This window comes from Megalops cyprinoides, chromosome 20 (assembly GCF_013368585.1).
Source record: "Megalops cyprinoides isolate fMegCyp1 chromosome 20, fMegCyp1.pri, whole genome shotgun sequence".
NCBI lineage: Eukaryota > Metazoa > Chordata > Actinopteri > Elopiformes > Megalopidae > Megalops > Megalops cyprinoides.
Window position 1 is genome coordinate 20961372 of NC_050602.1, and position 17616 is coordinate 20978987.

The 17616-nt window shown below is 41.4% G+C and overlaps 1 protein-coding gene across 1 annotated transcript; it reads left to right on the forward strand.

Annotated features, from left to right (window-relative positions):
- cplx4c (complexin 4c) lies at nt 1-3335 on the forward strand. The gene is made up of 3 exons (XM_036554958.1): nt 1-170; nt 2488-2575; nt 3111-3335. The coding sequence occupies exons 1-3, from the start codon at nt 1-3 to the stop codon at nt 3333-3335; spliced, it is 483 nt and encodes a 160-aa protein (XP_036410851.1).
- The last annotated feature ends 14281 nt before the right edge of the window (nt 3336-17616 follow it).

Here is a 17616-nt window from a genome sequence, read left to right on the forward strand (position 1 = left end):
ATGGCGTTCCTCATGAAACAGATGCTGGGGGACAAGCTGAAGAACATGACCGGAGGCGGAGGAGGCGACGACGAGGCGAAGACCGATTCGGACGGCAAGGAGACTCCCCAGTCCAAGGGCATGTCGCGGGAGGAGTTCGAGGAGTACCAGCGGCAGCTGGTGGAGGAGAAGTGAGTGAAAGTGTTTTTCCGGACATCATGATTTCCGTTTATTTGCTTAGCAGACGGTCCTTGTGCAGGGCGACCTGTGTAGCTCGCATTGCTACATTTGATCCATTTGTGCAGGTGCATGTCTTTCAGAGACGATGCAGGCTAAGCTCCTTGCTCAAGCCTATGCCAGCAGCACCCAGCCTGGGTGCTGAACTGCAGCCTTTAAGTCAGATGTCCAGTGGCTTTCATTTTTTCATTGTGTGTGCAAAAGAGTTGTATGGCTTTTTTCAACTGTGCTTAAAATGTAGGTAGTGGGGATGAACCAATTTAAAGGAAGCACACTCTGTTTAATTGGGTTATTAAAAAACTGACCAGAAATAATTTGCGATGAAATGTATCTTGTTGGTTACTGTAAATGCCCCCTTCTTCCTCCTTTCATCAGTTTTATTGGGCTTTATTTGCTCAGGATATGGAAGTTTAAGTCCTTAAAATGTTTGTTTTGTTTCTTTCTTTGGTGTTAGTGGGGAGGATTTTAATTGGAGATGCAAGAGTCAACACTTAGCATCTCCAACTTTTAGCACCGTGTGGCATGTTGTCACCCAGATTCACACACAGGGCTGGGATGTGGACGTGTCTCTGCGGACGTGCGGAGAGCAGGTGTGTGGGCGGGCAGGGGGAGGGGTAACACTGGACAGAGCAGTAGGAGGGCTTACGGAGAAAGATGGTTTATTTCACCAGGGCCCAAATTAGCTTGAATTAGGCAGATTAGGGTCTGGGCAGTCCTACGGATCATGTTGCTGATCCAGAGGGGCTGTTAGTTTCAGACCCACCTCCCGCACTGGGACCCAGGGGGGCGAGTGGTTGTGGTTCCTCCATCAGAGACACCCCCATCAGTTACACCCCAAGGACCAAACCCCCCGTCACCAGCACCGCAGGTCACATGGGACGTGGGGAGACTGTGACATACGCATGCAAATAGGCTGTGCCATGATGGCATGTGAGTGCCTCTGACAGGCCCTTCTCAGCTGGCACGATTCAATTAATCAGATTGGCAAGGTGGCAGCACCTGGGATTAATGGACACGATGATAGCAAAACATTTGTGTGAGGCTCTGTGTGTATTTGTGTGAGCATATCTGCGAACATGCGTGTTTGTAAGGCTGTGATTGTGTGTGTGTGTCCATGTACATGGATGTGATCGTGTGTGCGTGTGTGTATATGTTTGCTTCTGTGTACATGTGTGTACATACGTGTACATAACTGTACATTCGTGATTTGTTTGTATCTGAGCATATTTATGTGAGCATGTATGTCTGTGTGTCTGTGTGTCTGCTTTCCTGTGTACTGCTCTTCCACAGTAAGGTGCTTGTCACAGCCCTCTGTATGGATAACCAGTAAATCTGTATGACATTTTTGTGCCATTTCACAATGTTCGTCTGCAGTTGCAGCTGGAATATAGTTGCACGTGTTTTCAAAATAACAAGGTGGTCAGGGGGAGGGGGCCCGCAAGGGTCACTGGGGCACTAGAAACAGTTCATCAGGGCCATTAGGATCCATTGGGCCTGCTGGATTGAGTGCAAAACAGTGCTAATGGGATTACACATGAATACCTGTTGCCATGGTAGGTAACCCAGCCCTGTTTTTGGGATTGTCTTGGGAAAACAGCTGATCTGTCCATCAGTACACTGAGGCCATGAACAAGGGGATAGCACAGTATTTGTGTCTTAGGGGGGAGGCAGTCCCTTGACTGTTTATCTAATACCCCAAGGTATTAGCAAGGGATTAGGGTTACAGCAGCAGCGGCAAGACCAGATCAAATACCACCCCTTCTGGTCCAATCCGGCAGTGGTCTGCCTAGTCTCCAACAACACCTCCCCATTACAGCTAAAGAGTTTATCTTTGTACTTTCCGTTACATGTTATGGAAAAGGAATTTTGAAGTAGTGGTTGTGTTTCCATCGTGTACCTGTGTGAACATGCAGCACCTTCAGTCATGTGCCAAGTGATTGGCAGATCACCAATCGCAGCACTGCTGCAGACCAGCAATACAGAATGAAACTGGGAACAGGAAGACCTGCCCAGCATAAGCATATGGAACCACCAATAGCATGGGTATCCACAATTCACTTATTGTACTAAAAGCTCTGAATGAACTGTATAGAAACCAAGCATGAGAATGATGTAACATATTCCTCTCTTCACCAGGAGAGAAATATGACCATCCACGCACAGAGAATGGGCTGTTTGGGATTGTTGATGATGCAGTCCTTCCTCAGTAAAAAGGTGACTGACTGTCAGTGCTCAGAGCTGGACTCAAACCCAAGTATTTGTGTTGTGCAGGATTGAGAGAGATAAGGAGTTCGCTATGAGGAAGGCAGAGAGGGCCAACCTGAGAGTCCAGCTGAGGGACAAGTACCGCCTGCCAGAGGTAAGGAGCATCACGCCTTCTCTACTGCACATTACATTACATCACATTACATTACATGTATTTAGCAGACACTCTCATGCAGAGCGACTTCCAGTACAGTAGAACATAAACGTATCCATTCAAGTCAAATGAGCAACAGTGTCAGACAACGCTCCCAGACCAGTGAGTGTGAGTATGACACTATTCAAGCCCTACCACAAGTTAACTTGTGCAATCTGATAGAAGCCAAGTATACTATGATGCAACATTCCCTAGAACATCCAAAATACATTGCAATACTATATGTATAGTAAGTATCAACTACTATAGGTAGCAGGTTAGGGGGTGGGGACTGGAGTGGAACCGAGATGCAGTCTGAAGAGGTGGGTCTTCAGTCTGCGTCAGAAGATGACCGATGTTTCAGCTGTCCTAACCTCCGTGGGGAGTGCATTCCACCACTGAGGGACCAGTATAAACAGGGATTGTGTCCATTTGTTCCTCCTTCCTTTACTTCCCTCTGTCTGCCACTCCTGTCCTCCCTCTTTCCTTCCTTCAGAGTGCTCAGGACGACGCCACCATCCAGATGGCGGGTGGGGATGTGGACCTGCCAGAGGAGCTGGCCAAGATGGTGGAGGAGGACGAGGAGGAGGAAGAGGCCAACGAGTCGCTGTTGAACAAGATCCAGAACATGGACCTGGACCTTGATGCCATCAAGAACAAAGCCCAGACCACCATGACAGAGGTCAAACAGGCTGCAGAGGAAAAGTGTGCTGTCATGTGAACCATCCCTGTTGCCCTGGTTACCCTGACATGCCCACTGCTCAACTCCTGGGATTGGACATTCCCCTCCCTCACTGACCCGCCCCCTGCCCTCCCACATCCCCACACTTGGACTTCTCTCATAAAACACTCAACAATGGTGGAAATAATTCTGCACACAACATATGTGTGTCCATGTGTGCAAATGCGTAAGCGTGTGTGCTTGAGTGTGTATGTGTATGTATGTTTTTGTGTGTATCCTTAATATGATATTGTGGGAGTAGTGGTCATTAAGGCTTTATAGCAAATTATTAGCAAATTCTCAGACCTCTACAGATATGTTACAGTTTTTACAGTTTAGGTTTTCTTTTAGTTCTGTGCTTGTATCAAATTACCACCAAGGTCTTGCTACTCAGCACCGATCCTGGAAAACACTGCAATATCCATAGGGTTTCACTGAAGCCAGAAACTGAACTTCTTTCATTCATTTAATCATTAATATGGCTAACATTCCTAGCACATCAGCACTTTGAAAGGAGCCGGAGTGCTAACACTCCTGGGCTGGAGCTGAGTAAAAATGTAGCATGAGAATGAGAGTCTTCATTATAAAAACAACACACTTTGCACAAAGCTAAACATGTTTTCTCATGGGACAGAAGGTGCGAACAGGGATAACCAAAATGTCCTGTTTCAAAGTATCTATTTACTCTGAAATCTGCCAATATCATCCTCAGATAGGAGCCATTTTGTCTCTTGACAGAGAGGTTGGATCACTAGTTTTACAGGCGGGTTTTCACACATTGTGTCACTTGTTTACAGCCTGGATCTCAGTTAATCACCATGAGCAGACTGTGTAGGATTTATGCTGTCATGCGCTCAGGAGGCCAGATGTGTGTGACTGGCACTTTGACAAAAACCCTCCAAACATTGTTGGCGCTATTACACTGTGACCCTTTGGACACTAGGGGGCGATAAGCTTGTTGCGCACTCCTCTTATGTTTTTTCTTTTTCCACGAGCAGCTCCTTGTAACAATGCGCAGGCAATAGCTGGGCATTTGTTAGGCTCAACCGGTTAACTGCATGTTTCACCCATAAAATGGTCGTCAGTGCTGTGAGATATTCAACAGTAGTTGTGCAGTCAGTAATTGCTTTTTCGCTGTATGCTGTCAGGTTCAATGCCTTTATCAATCTCTGCCACTGTTAGTTCAAGAAAAGCTTTGTTAAAACTCTTAAAAAATAAATAAGTACATGTTTTTTTTTTTTTCAAACTGAAGTAGATGTGTTTCAGGGATCGTTTTCTATTTGTTCCACGCTATTCGCTCTGGGAAATGTGTGATATGTGTATATACCACTGCGCTGTGTATAACACAATGGATTCAACCTGACAATAGAATGATAATCTTATTTTAAATTTTCCTGTGAAAAAGTACTTTTAAAAAAACAATTCTGTTGCCCTATCTTTTAAAGCAGCTCAATATTCTGACACTTCATACTTAAATGTATTAATTTGTATATCACTGAAGTGCACTCAAGCAATAATTGAAAAGGAGTGTATTTTATTTGACAAATACCCTGATCCTCTGCCTACAATACCAATATGTTGGTCTACTCTTAGTCCTTCTGTGCTTCGTACATCAGCTGTCATTTATAGGGCAGCCATACCTGAACTCATCAGGTCTTCCTGCATGCCAGCAGCTCACCTGGACCTCTTCTTCCTACTCCTTCTCCTCATCTTCATTCACTCCTGTCTCCGCAATCAGTTATGCGTTCATGACGTTACTTGAGCTTTTAGGAGGTTTCCATATTATTTTCTTGGGAGACTGTTTGGTTACACCAATTAAACACCTTCCCTGACATTATTTTCAAACACTTATTATGAGCTATTTTTTGTTTCAGAAAACACGACCTTAACTTTTAGTTCCAGTCAGATACACAAGTGAAATGTGTTGAAGTGCAGAAACAACTTTAGAAACCCAGGATGAGATTCAGTTGGAAATGGAGAAATCTTGGGTAAATATTACAGACTACAATCACTGAAATTCTCAATGTTCAATTAAATTTGCATTTGATTCAGTTTAATCCTGTTGCATACCATGTGTGCAGCCCTGTAATGAGGCTTTATGAGGTTTCATATGGTATGCTGGCCTCTAGTGGCTATGAGGAGGTACTACATTTGGAATATGCAAATGTATTGTATTCGTGTACCACCACATACATTATTCCCCACGGGCCTCAGTTTGTTTTGAAAAGTGCTGGGGACAATGACGGGTTCGACGTGTTCAACTAACTAGAAGGCTTTCAAAACGTAGTGAGGATGAAATGGGCCATGACAAAAAGTGGTGGGGACATGTCTCCAGTGTCGCCAGCGTAAATGACGGCTATGGTATTCCCACAGATACTGTATACTTCAAAGTATGTACCGAAAATCAGAAAGAAGTAAAGGTCTCAGAAATTGTGTATTAATTGAGAAAATAAAAAAGCTGATATCGAGCAATTGATATTTAAGAATATCTCCAAATCTCGAAAGAAACATTTTAATTGGAGATTATCTTATTATATTAAAACAAATATCTTATTCCACTGACAAATTGCTAAGGCCTTAACACAATAAATTCAATGTAACTGATCAAGTAGCTAATAAAAAAATAATTTGAATACTGATCTGTATTATTAATCAAGGACAGGGCACACGTTCAAAGCAGTCTAGAAGATCACAAGTGTCTGCATTTGTCAAAAGTTCAGAAATGTCTGCAGTTTTAATTATGTCGAAGAAGCACAACAGCAACACACATCTTTCACAAACAAGTCATAGCAGATGACTGTAAAAGACATTAGATATTTAGATCACTTTTCAATTAACAGGCTAATCAAACTTAATGAAGGTGAGAGGTCAGTGAGGGCCAAGCCAGTGCACCCAGCTGTACTTCCCTGGGTAAAATGAATGCATTTCACAGCTCATCATTTTGTATTGTGAAATTATTATATTATATTATATTATATTATATAAAAATTATATATAAAATGTGAAATGAGGAAATTCATACATAAAGCAATCAACTATAAAATAGAGTTAGCAACAAAACATCTTATTGAAAAAAACGCAGTCAATACCAAAGAATATGAGTGTACAAAAGCAGGTTCTCGTGTGCATACCAGGGTGAGTGTGCGTGCATGTGTTGAAAAGATGTGTCCATGCGTGTCTGTGATTACGCGTGTGAGGCTATCTTTGTGTGCATGTATATGCATGTATGAGGGTTTTGTGCATTGTGGATTCGTGTGTGTGGGTGCGTGTGTTTGAGAGAGCATTTTGTGTGGATGTGAGTGCACCGTTCGCAAGACTTAGCTACTGTTTTGGATTAGGCCAAGCTGGAGACCAGGAAATTCAGACAAGGGTTCATGAGAGGTTGGGGTTAAGCATAGCCAGGAGGGGGGTGGATCTAATCTTACTCAAAGCAGGGTGAGTGGGGGAGGGGGAATGAGTGGGCTTTGACTGACAGGTGCAGCAACTAATCAGCAGATTACGTGCCAAAGTACGTCAATGTTTCCTACCGACTCATCTTTCTTAATGAGGCTAAGAGTATCGGATTAAGTGATAACGAGAGAGACTTTTCTAATTACCAAAACAGGGAGGAAGGCAACAGTGGAGCAAAGGTGGACCCCTTCGTTCCCAGTTTTTAACCTTTCTCTGTGACCAGATCATCATTAAACCCAGTCCAATTTTATACTAGGACTGAGTACCTTCTGTTGTTTATTTTTTCCAGTATTTTCTCCTTAGACAAACTTGCTTATTTGCATTAATTTTTATTCTACTTAAACATTGACTGTGCATTTACAAAAAATGCATTTCAATGTTTTTGATGTAAAACTAAAATACAGAGCTTTTCATCTCATTGTAATGTCTCACACCTCACAGTGTACAGTGATAGCAGCTCCCATTTCTAAAGAGAAATAAACATTGCAGAGTTTAGGAGAGTTCAGTTAATTTTCTTTCTTTCCACAAGTTACTTGCACTGCAGGTAGATTAACTCCGAACCCAGGTCTGAAATGGGAAATTAGTCAGTTTACTGAAATGCATCTCTTCTACATCATAAATTTGCTCATGTCTTTTGGAGTTTGAAAAATATCAGCTTTATTGTAAAAACTTTACAAAACTTTGAAAGTCAACCACAAGGAACATGTTTAGTTGGACATGTGAAGCTTACAAAGGTCCCTTTTAAATAAATATTGTCAAAGGACAGAATTACGTGGCAACCTTTGGTAACCACTTTCCCTGTAGGTTTTTGGGCAGGTGTCACACACTTTCTGAGAATGTGCTGGAAACATGAGTAAAAAGAGGGGGGTCACTTAAAGATAACGCAGCCTAGAAAACAAACATAGATCTGTGAGGTCAAAGGGGCCACAATTATCTGCATCCGTCAGGGTCTTATGGTCTTGTCCACCTCTCTCCGGAATGGGGTCCAGGCACTTGCCTATCCTCCTGGTGTCAACTAATTGAATTTGCAGAATGACAAGATTACATGATGAGCTCCTCTTTTTGGCCGAGCTCTCATCAGCGCAATGTAAACAGAAACACAGTGAGACTAATGGCGTGGATCAGGTAAGCATGTTATGTGGACAGCGGGCGAGCCGGCGCTCCTCTGAGTCTGTCCGCAGGGGCGCTCGGTGCACCCCAGTGTAGCCCAAAACCCCAGCGGTCACCTCAAGCCCCAACACCCCGCATTATACACACTGAGCAGCTACAATTAAACCGCAGAGAGTCCTGCACTACCTCACCTGCTCACTGAGGCATGCGAATGAACAAGCAAAATGGCAGTGGCAATTTAGGCAGCACTCAGGGGCCTTATGTTGGAAAAAAAACACATATTGGTTAAAAGCCCCTAACACGATTCAGCCTTGGTCAGGGCGATATGGACTGAGCAATTCCATGCTGTAGAGTATCATCTGTGGGTTCTTTCAGATGAAACTTAACTATGTCAGAGGTCTGATGAGAGTGGTCATTGTTAGAGCTTATGAGAGGTTCGAGAGGCAATTATACTGGTGTACTGTAGTGTAAACAGATAAGCATGTCTCAAAGGAAAAACAAGCTGTTTCCCATTATTCAATAAAGATTTTAGCAGTTGTTCATTGTTAGCTGGATGGAGGAGTGTCAAGCCAGGGGAATCCTCCATGTTCTTAACTAAACAGCCATTGCTAGACTAGCACTACTTACACTACTCACAGGAATGTGAGCAGGAAAGATGAGACTCGCTTTCAGAAGGGTACCCAGGTGGTACCAATCCTTTCTCTTCAAATTAACAAAACAGTTCCAAACCCAGCTGCTGTTCTGTGACTTTTCTTAAGCATATAAACATGCCAGTTTGTAGTTAGGAAACTTTGTGGTCATCCCTTTGTAAGCGTCATCTTAAAAGGAACTGAGGAACACCCCGCAGCTCAGCAGTTGAGAATGAGTTGCACAAAAAATGTTATCATTAACACACACTTGCCCTCTGCCTCCAAGTAAGGCAGCAGTTAAGTGTTGTGGTAAGGAACAGTCCTCACAACACGACAGCTGCCAGTTTAATTTCCAGGTGGGACACGGCTGTTGTACGCCAAAGCAAATTGCTTAACCTGAATTTCTTCAGCAAATATCCAGTTGTATATACATGATGTGTCTGTAACTGTGTAGGTTGCTCTGGATAAGGTTCAGTACAGCAGAAATCCCCTGTTCTTTATTTCTGAATTAGCACTGTCATTTACTCCCTTTTCATAAAAGGATTAATTATAGCTGAAGACATCACAGCTGCTCCACACTCAAATATTTACCACAGTAACCTTATGGCGACCATCAGTGTCAATGTATATCGCCGATTAAGTAATTGGACCTGATTAAGTCAGGATAAGTGGTTGGGACAAACACCAGTATGCACACTAGCTTTCCAGGAATCAAACTGTGGCCCACCTCCAAAGACACACACAGAACAATAACAAGAAGCCCCTGAATGACCAGGAAAAAACAGTGAAGTAAAACAAAGTCTGCCTGAGGACATAACTACAGGGAGATCATAATGCATGGATGACTAACTGTCAAAAGTGGCTGAAAAGAAAAAAGCTTGTCTTCAACCCCTTGTATAGTGTATTGGTCCAATAAACAGTGTCTTCGTTTCATGCAATATCAAAAAGATGTGCAGCTTGCCTCAATGAAAATACTGTTTCCTAGAACTGTACCGGGGAGAAACTGGCTGACACTTTTCGCAACAAAACATGTATAGAAAGAGCAAATATTTAAAATACATATATAATTTAATTTACAAACCAACAAAAAAGGAACCAGCACACAATCAACTGCCAAAGAAAAAGGAGCCCTCTACCCACACACCTGTATCTAATATGCCTTTAATAAGCCAGGTGTGGCTTGTTAACCAATGGGTGGCTGCCTAAAACTAAAATGCACACAATGACAGTTACAACTGACAATTACACAATTAACCTGTTAAGAATGAAACTGATGGAATAAGATTTGTCTACTGCAAAGGCAGTACAATGGAAAAATTAAGGATCCTTAACATTCAGATTTTAAATAAGAGAACATGATTAGCACTACGTGATCGAACATTGCGGCCATTTTGGGGACGGGTGAAGGCTCCTCCTTCACATGTACAATCACACAAATGAGTGTATGAAGACAATATTACATATTCATGTCCACCGGAAGGGTGGTCATACCGCTAACAGCAAAGACACAGCTTTTGGCTTAGGCAGTGTCAACATTTGGAAGGAGGACGCTGGGGTTCAGATCAGTGTTTCTCAGCTCTGGTCCTGGGGGCACGCCGTGTGCTCTGGCTCCTGTACCAGCTGGGTTCTCAATTAATTAGGTTCGATTGAGCCGTTAACTGAATACTGATCTGGATTTGACATCATTTAACAGGTATACGAGGTTAAGTCTCTGATACAGCCAACGGGTTGTGCTAACTGAGGGATACAAGTAAAGGTGTTTCTGTAACTTCTTTCTATTCACCTGAGCCTATTAAACTAATTAGCAATACAGACAGGTATTCTACTGCATTGATTAAGAGTAATCAGTAATTCAGTGGGGGCTAAAACAATTACTTCCACAAATAATAAACAAAGCTTGAGACAGCTACCCTAAACTGATTCAAGGGGCTTACATTAAAAATAACATATTGCATTATTATCATTACAACTTTAATAGCAAAAAACACTTCCAAAGCTTTCACTTCTTGTATAAATTACCTAAAACAGATTATATGTAAAGGCATCTGATAATAGCCAGTATTTACATGACAGCTCAAATGAACATGCGGTGTGCCCCCAGGACCAAGGTAAGGAGACTCATTGATATAAAAAAACTGGCATCACAGGTTACAGGTGTGATTGAAGTGGAGAGTGAGTGAGTGTGTGCGTGCGTGCGTGTTTGTGTGTGTGTGCGTGCGTGCGTGTTTGTGTGTGTGTGTGTGTGTGTGTGTAAGGGGGGGGTCTGTGACAAAAAGACGACCGAGGGAGATGACAGGGGGGTCATGCCAGATCCCCTTAGAGAAAGGAAAAGGGGGGAGAGCTGACTGTGGATTATTACCCCAGGAGGGGTCTTAGAGAAATAAAAAAAGGTGTTGAACCCCAAGGAGAGAGCTACATTACTCTCCCACCTGCCTGAACACCAGCCCTCTCTCCCACCCTCCCCTTCCTCTCTCTTTCTTCCATCCCCCCTTCTCCGCTGTAAGCTGACACAGCGCATACAAACGTTAGCTGCTTTGTCCCTAATAGGATCGGGGGCGGGCTTAAATTGTCATCTGATAAAACTAAGCAGCTTGATACCTACGCTGCACCCTCTTAACCAATTTGGTCTCAATTAGGATAATGAGGAAACAGGCAAAAGAGTACAGCCTTAATATATTAACGTGATAAAATGATTACAAATCCCCCCACCCCAGCCTACCTCTGTTCTCCCTTTAGGGAAAATCAATCTCGTGCCAGATTTGGCCCTCTGAGGGGATTCATGCAGATTTCAACAGGTTGATGCTTCAGTTAAGGAGTTATGATAAAGTCATAATTCGCAGTGAGAGTGCTTTTGAATTGCCCTCTGGCCTCTTATCTTTTCCAGGAGACCAAAGGCTGGACATAGTTTCGCTTTTGAAGGAAACACCCTCGTTCCCCTGTAACAATATTACAGAACCTGAGGACTTCTTGGTTCCGTCACAACCTATACTATAGTCTGATCATGTATTTAATCTATGATGTATGATGTAGTAAAGTATAGATTTTGCTTTCATATTGTGTTATCTGCATTGAACAACGTGGTTTACTGAAGCAGCTGAGATGAAGTAGCTTGCTCAAGTGTACCACAGTATACTTCCCGGAAGTCTGAAAGGCCAGCTCTTCACCACTCTGCCAGGTTGGAGGCTCTCTCTGCCTGACATGGTTCCCTGCTACCTTGGCTCAGCTGATTACAGCGCTGTGTGGCTGGGTTTGAGAGAAGGTGGCACAGATGCCTGCTCATGGCTCCAGAGAGGAGTCGCCTTACTAAGACTATCACCTCCTCATTAAGTGTGTTTAATGTGGTGAGGGCACTGTAACCCAAAGGTCACAGGATCAGTTTCCCAGTTGCCCCTCTACAGTTGTTTTCATTACAAAATTAATGATTACGACTCCGTTCAGCCCTACTTAAGCAATGGACACTCATAACAATGTGGGTTATTAGGGTTATGAGTTCATTCTAGGATCATAGCAATAATATTATCACTGTTATGTACTTAAACTGAGAAACATAATTCAGATCTTGCAATCACCACACATAGTGTCCTGGAAGCACACTCCTTCTCATTAGCTTGGTACTGACATCACTTTTATGACACTGCAATCTGACATGGGGACACCAGAGGTCAGCAGATCTGGACAGTGACGACAAAAACATTCTAGAGTAATTGGTTGTCTCTGACAGAACCGTGCCCGGCTATGCCAGCAATAACTGAACATGTCTGAGCTCGCAGTGGTAACAGCTACATAGCTGCCACGTTGAAGAACCATGCCACGGCAGGTGGCCAGATTCATGAAGCCAAGCTGCTGTTAGAGGGGGTAACACCCTTTAGCCTCCCCCTGTGATTTCTAAGGCAGGAGAGGTACGGGCCATCTGTGAGGATAGTCTTACTGGACTCTGAAGCGATTCCTGGAAGGAGTGTTCCCCAGAGTCACGATAAAGAGGATGAGGCTCCAAAACCCCTCTGCCGCTCCTCGTGCTTCAGTGCTTAACAGGTACGGAGCCTCTTGCTCTGTCAGTTTGGGAAAGAGCCCCGGCACATCCACAAAGAACGCAGGTTCTGATGATGTCCTGGTCTTAGATCTACACTGAATGACAGCAAGGGGGATGGTCTAGCGAACCATTCAACTGACCGGTCCCCAGCAGATATTGGGTCTGGGGAGCCTGGCAGGTCACGTGATATGCCTGATTTAACCTTTGACCTCTTACCTTAGAAGCGTTGCCACGGAGTCAAAGGGCAAGCATGTTGTTTGGAGTTCCAAGCAAAGACTTACATGATCCTGTAAAGAGATTATGATATTACAGAACAACAGGTCTCAATTCCATAACAACCTGAAAACTGTCAGAGAGGGGGCATGCATGATTACATGCTTTGATTTGGGCATTGGGCACAATATAAGACTGAGAGTACATCTGTGACCCCATGCTCTGACTGGGAATTGATGACATAAAATATTGTGACATTATGACTCTTAATGTCATTAATTTGTTCTAAGATATAGTGAGGATTATTCATCATTTGTGCTGTTGGTGGTGTACTGTACTTTTTTACAACAATTATCACCTGTTTTTCATCAGTCAATAAACATTACAAACCTTAAGGGAAATGTAAAATGTACCTAAAGAGAAAACATTTTCATATTTTACGGTCAAAGTTATGACCTTCCTTCCCCTCTGTTGGGCAACTGGTGTAAACGGCATCATCGGTTATACGGGGTTAACTGAGTTGCTTCCATTTTAAACTGCCATAAGGGGAGTTGAGGTGATCATATAATCCAATCATGTAGCCATTATGAGCACCGTGTCACTGTGTCATTATTTTTGGTGATTTTTGTTGTTGTTGTTGTTACATATCTTCGTGTTCATCCCGCAGACAGGACCGGCAGGAGCACCTTAAACTTATCTTTAGATTTCATTGAGGTCAGAGGAAATCTCCAGAGGAGTTCTTAACCTCATTACGGGCTGGGTTGATCTCTGTGACACTCAGCTGCTCCAGCTCAGCCAAGACTTTGGAGTAGCTCACTGGCAGCCCAGGAAATCTTAAAGCAACCGCTTCACCACCAGAACAGCCCTTTTTTTCCCATTTCAGGTTTACTGCAATAAGAATATAAATAATTCTATATGCATAACACATAATCTCTTTACATTAATGTGCAACTCTGTCCATAGTGTTTCATGTATGCCAGTACAGCTGACCTCCAAAATCCACTTCCAACCACTTCCAAAAACCAACCAACAGGCCTAATGATGGTGTTTCCTGCACATTAATGATGTGTATGAAAATGAATCAACAGGACACCATGCTAATTTCACACTGAAGTAAACATAGCTAGACACTATTAAATGCACATGTGGAGCAGCTTGTTCTTTCCTATATGGAGTTCCACATATATCCCAAACATGCTGTCAAGACAATTACTTTTCAGTCAAGGTTTGAAGTGACCTAACTCCAACCACACACAATCAGAATACCGGCAAATATTTAGCCTGCATTTCCATACAGACTGCAGTTTCTGAATAGCCGCCATCAGCTGGTCCCGGCACGTGCCGGCGCTACCTAAGGATTCAAAGAACCAAAATTTCTCTGCTTCCAGGAACCTGATTGTTAAGTCTCAGCACTTCCTGTCCCACCGTGCCCTCTCCATTTCCAATGAAATCAATAACATGTAATGTGAGAAAAAGAGATATTATCGAAAGATAGAAATCCTTTACATTTAAAGAATAGCTGTGAAGTACTCTGACACATAAATTGGAATAGAAAGTTAAGATAAAAAATGAATATTACAAATTATTTGTGTATTTTTTCACAGCTGATATAATGCCGAGAGTAAATTCATTATGAAGTGCCTAATAAATTGTGTGATGTTATTTTAGCGGAACACACAGTGTGTGTGTTTGTGGTTTGTCATTTCTCTGTGTATACCAGCAATCAGACTGAAAATCTTACTATCCACTTACAAATTGCTTACTATGTGTACAGCAGTACACTGCTGAAAATATTTTGCTAATACGTCATATATATCAATCATATATATGATCTATTTTCTAACAATATGAACAGGCCAATTTAAGTGTGACCATACTTTTTATAAGCAACATTTTACAAATCAGACTAATCAGTGGATCAAAATGACCTATTTCCTTGTAGCTCAGTACACAACTCTCATTTCTGCAAAGCCAGCACAGATCCAGGAACCTGTTCTGCAATGTGTACTGGAATACAGTTGTTTTTTCTTTTTAAATGAAACTCCATGTTATCCTGTAAGTACCTGCCTTTTACCAAACGTAGACTGCCACAGCTACATCTGTTTACTTGCTTACTCATTTCTTATGAATGCATTACTCTAACGTATTTGCTTTGCAGATACACTTGTGTATGGTGATTCACACAGTTTGCATTTTGTCCATATGCACCAATGGATATTTTACAAAAATAATTCAGTTTTATACACATTTTGCTAATGATTCCAACAGCAGTAGTCCAGCCAAGATTTGAACCTGCAAACATCTTTTGACAAACCAAGCTCCTTTGAAGGGAAACAACCTCATGCTGTATAACTGAATGCCTGTATTACAACAGAGCAGGCATCTTGCATTTTGTGCTACAAAGGTGTCACAACACCTAAAACATTATGAATAATAAAAATGACTGTCATTAGTCAAAAGGTTGTTGTGAAGATTATACCATCTCCAGATCTTGTGTTTTTTTTACACCTGTTGCACGCTGAATGTTCATTTAGGCCCTTCTGTTTATTGACATGCATATGCATTTGTGACAGAGATACTTAACAAACAAGGAGCTGCAGTCTAATTTAAAATAAATAATGAGGAACTAATTCCAAATGAACATGACAAATGAGACTCCAGCACCTCCACACCATTTCAATCCTGAGTATTCCTTTAAAAAATAAAATAAATAAAATCACAATACAATCATCTTGTTCTGCTTGTTATGAATTGCCCTATTTACACAAGTGTTTACCTTTTATTGATATATATATAATTATTTGAGTGTAAAAAAAACAGCAGTACACAAATGTTTAATTGAAAGCACTAATATCTTTAAACTCATCTATTTTGTGCACTGCAAAACGTTCACAATTGCCTCTGTGTTCACATGTGCAAAAAAAAAAAAAAAACGTTATTTCTCCAGAAAGTTTTTTTTTTAATATACTCTTTCGTTAGAGTAATGAGGGGATTACAGAAAAGTTTCAGCACAACTTCTTTGTCTTTAAGACAAAAGATTTTTTGAAAGAAAGTCTTGTCCCTGGTTCATTAGCTGCGGCCTCCACTGTGGCTGAATGGAAGCTACGTTTAGAGCAATTACTTGACCAGAAAACACCTGTCAATCATTCTTAAAGGGGAAGGATCCCAATTAATAAACCTCTCTAATCCTTTCGCTGTATTTCCAGTCTCCGGCGTACCTCCGTCATCTGCAGGGCTTCAGCAGACATTAGGCAAAAAGGGCAAAACCCTCTGTGAACTCATTTAAAGTCGTCCTCATCAGTAACATTTTTTTAAATCATATCTGTGCAATCATTTTTTATTTGTTTGCTTGCACCAGGCTTCTTTGGGACAGGTTATGCAGCGAGGAATAAGGAGGTTACAAAGAGTGGAACATGACCATCTTTGCTGTCAGTTAGGTGTGCGAAGCGTCAACACTTGTGGATCGGTGTTTTGAGGTAACAGGTTGGATCCCGAGGGTCACATTTCCCAGCCCGCACCAAACGAAACGCTCCATAAGGTATGTGCATTATCAGCTGCAATACAGTTAAGAACCGATTAGAATTAAACATACAAGAAAATGCATATTCTGTGGATTAACATGAAAATCGAATGAGCGAAATCAGATAAAGGCAGCTACTGCCACTGTTGCTGCCAAGTTCTTAGAAGATGAATAATGGAGATTATTGATAAGAACACTAAATAATTTAAGGGGCAATCTGAGCTCTTTATTATTATTATTATTATTATTATTATTATTATTATTATTATTATTGGTGCTGTTGTAACAAAGTAAACAGAGACTGTGAACATATAACTTATGCTATATGTCTCCCTGTACTCTAAAGCATGCTATAAACTCTAAATAACTGAAAATAGCTCATCAAAAGCTATTGTAATCATGCTTTTAATCTTACATCCAAAACTCATTTAGTTGACATAGTAAGAAGGCCTAATTACTGTACCTTCTAAGACTGTTATGTGCATCCTTTTATTAGCATATATATATATATATATATATATATATATATATATATATATATATATATATATATATATCTTTTAAAAGTGTGCATTCACTTAATCCCTAATGACTGCACACAAACATACATTCATTTTCTCTATGTTAGTTCATGGTTGTTATCCTTATTCCCTTGTTTTTCTGGGAAGGACATTTTGTAAACTTTTACTTTTGCTTTTATTAATTGTCGACTTCTTTGAAACTAGAATGACATTTTTTTCCTCTAACCTGCTTTACCCATTCTAACGAACTGATGAGTATGAATGAATTCATAACATGCATGGATATTCGGGACAAAGTAATGATACAAAATACATTTTAAAAGCACTAGACTAGAGAACCGCTTTCTGTTGTTTTTGTTCGTGAATTCAAACTTCAACTGTCCTGGGACTATTTTGGTATTGGTCATCCTCTACCTTTTTGCAAAAAAGTAGGTGGGAAAGCTCTTTGAACGAAATATTTGATACGAAAATGTTTGCGCTACATATTTGTGAGACCAAGGACACACAACACCTATTGTTGACTGCCAATGAATGATACTGCACGTGCAATAGTCATCATTTTAATACACAAAACTATAACTTAAACAGAAATCTAAAGCTAAAAAAATAAGCGAAAGGGCCAGCTGACCACTTTAAATGAGATTTTGTCAATTAGCCTTGCAAACAGTCAGATTATGAGTGTAATGTTCTTATCAGACCTTTATTCTGACTAATGCATTTTTAATGGCCGAAAAGGATTTGGCATTACATGCCCGGCTGGTTTAAAATTCGTTAAACCTTTTAGCAACCCCATGACATTATCAAATAC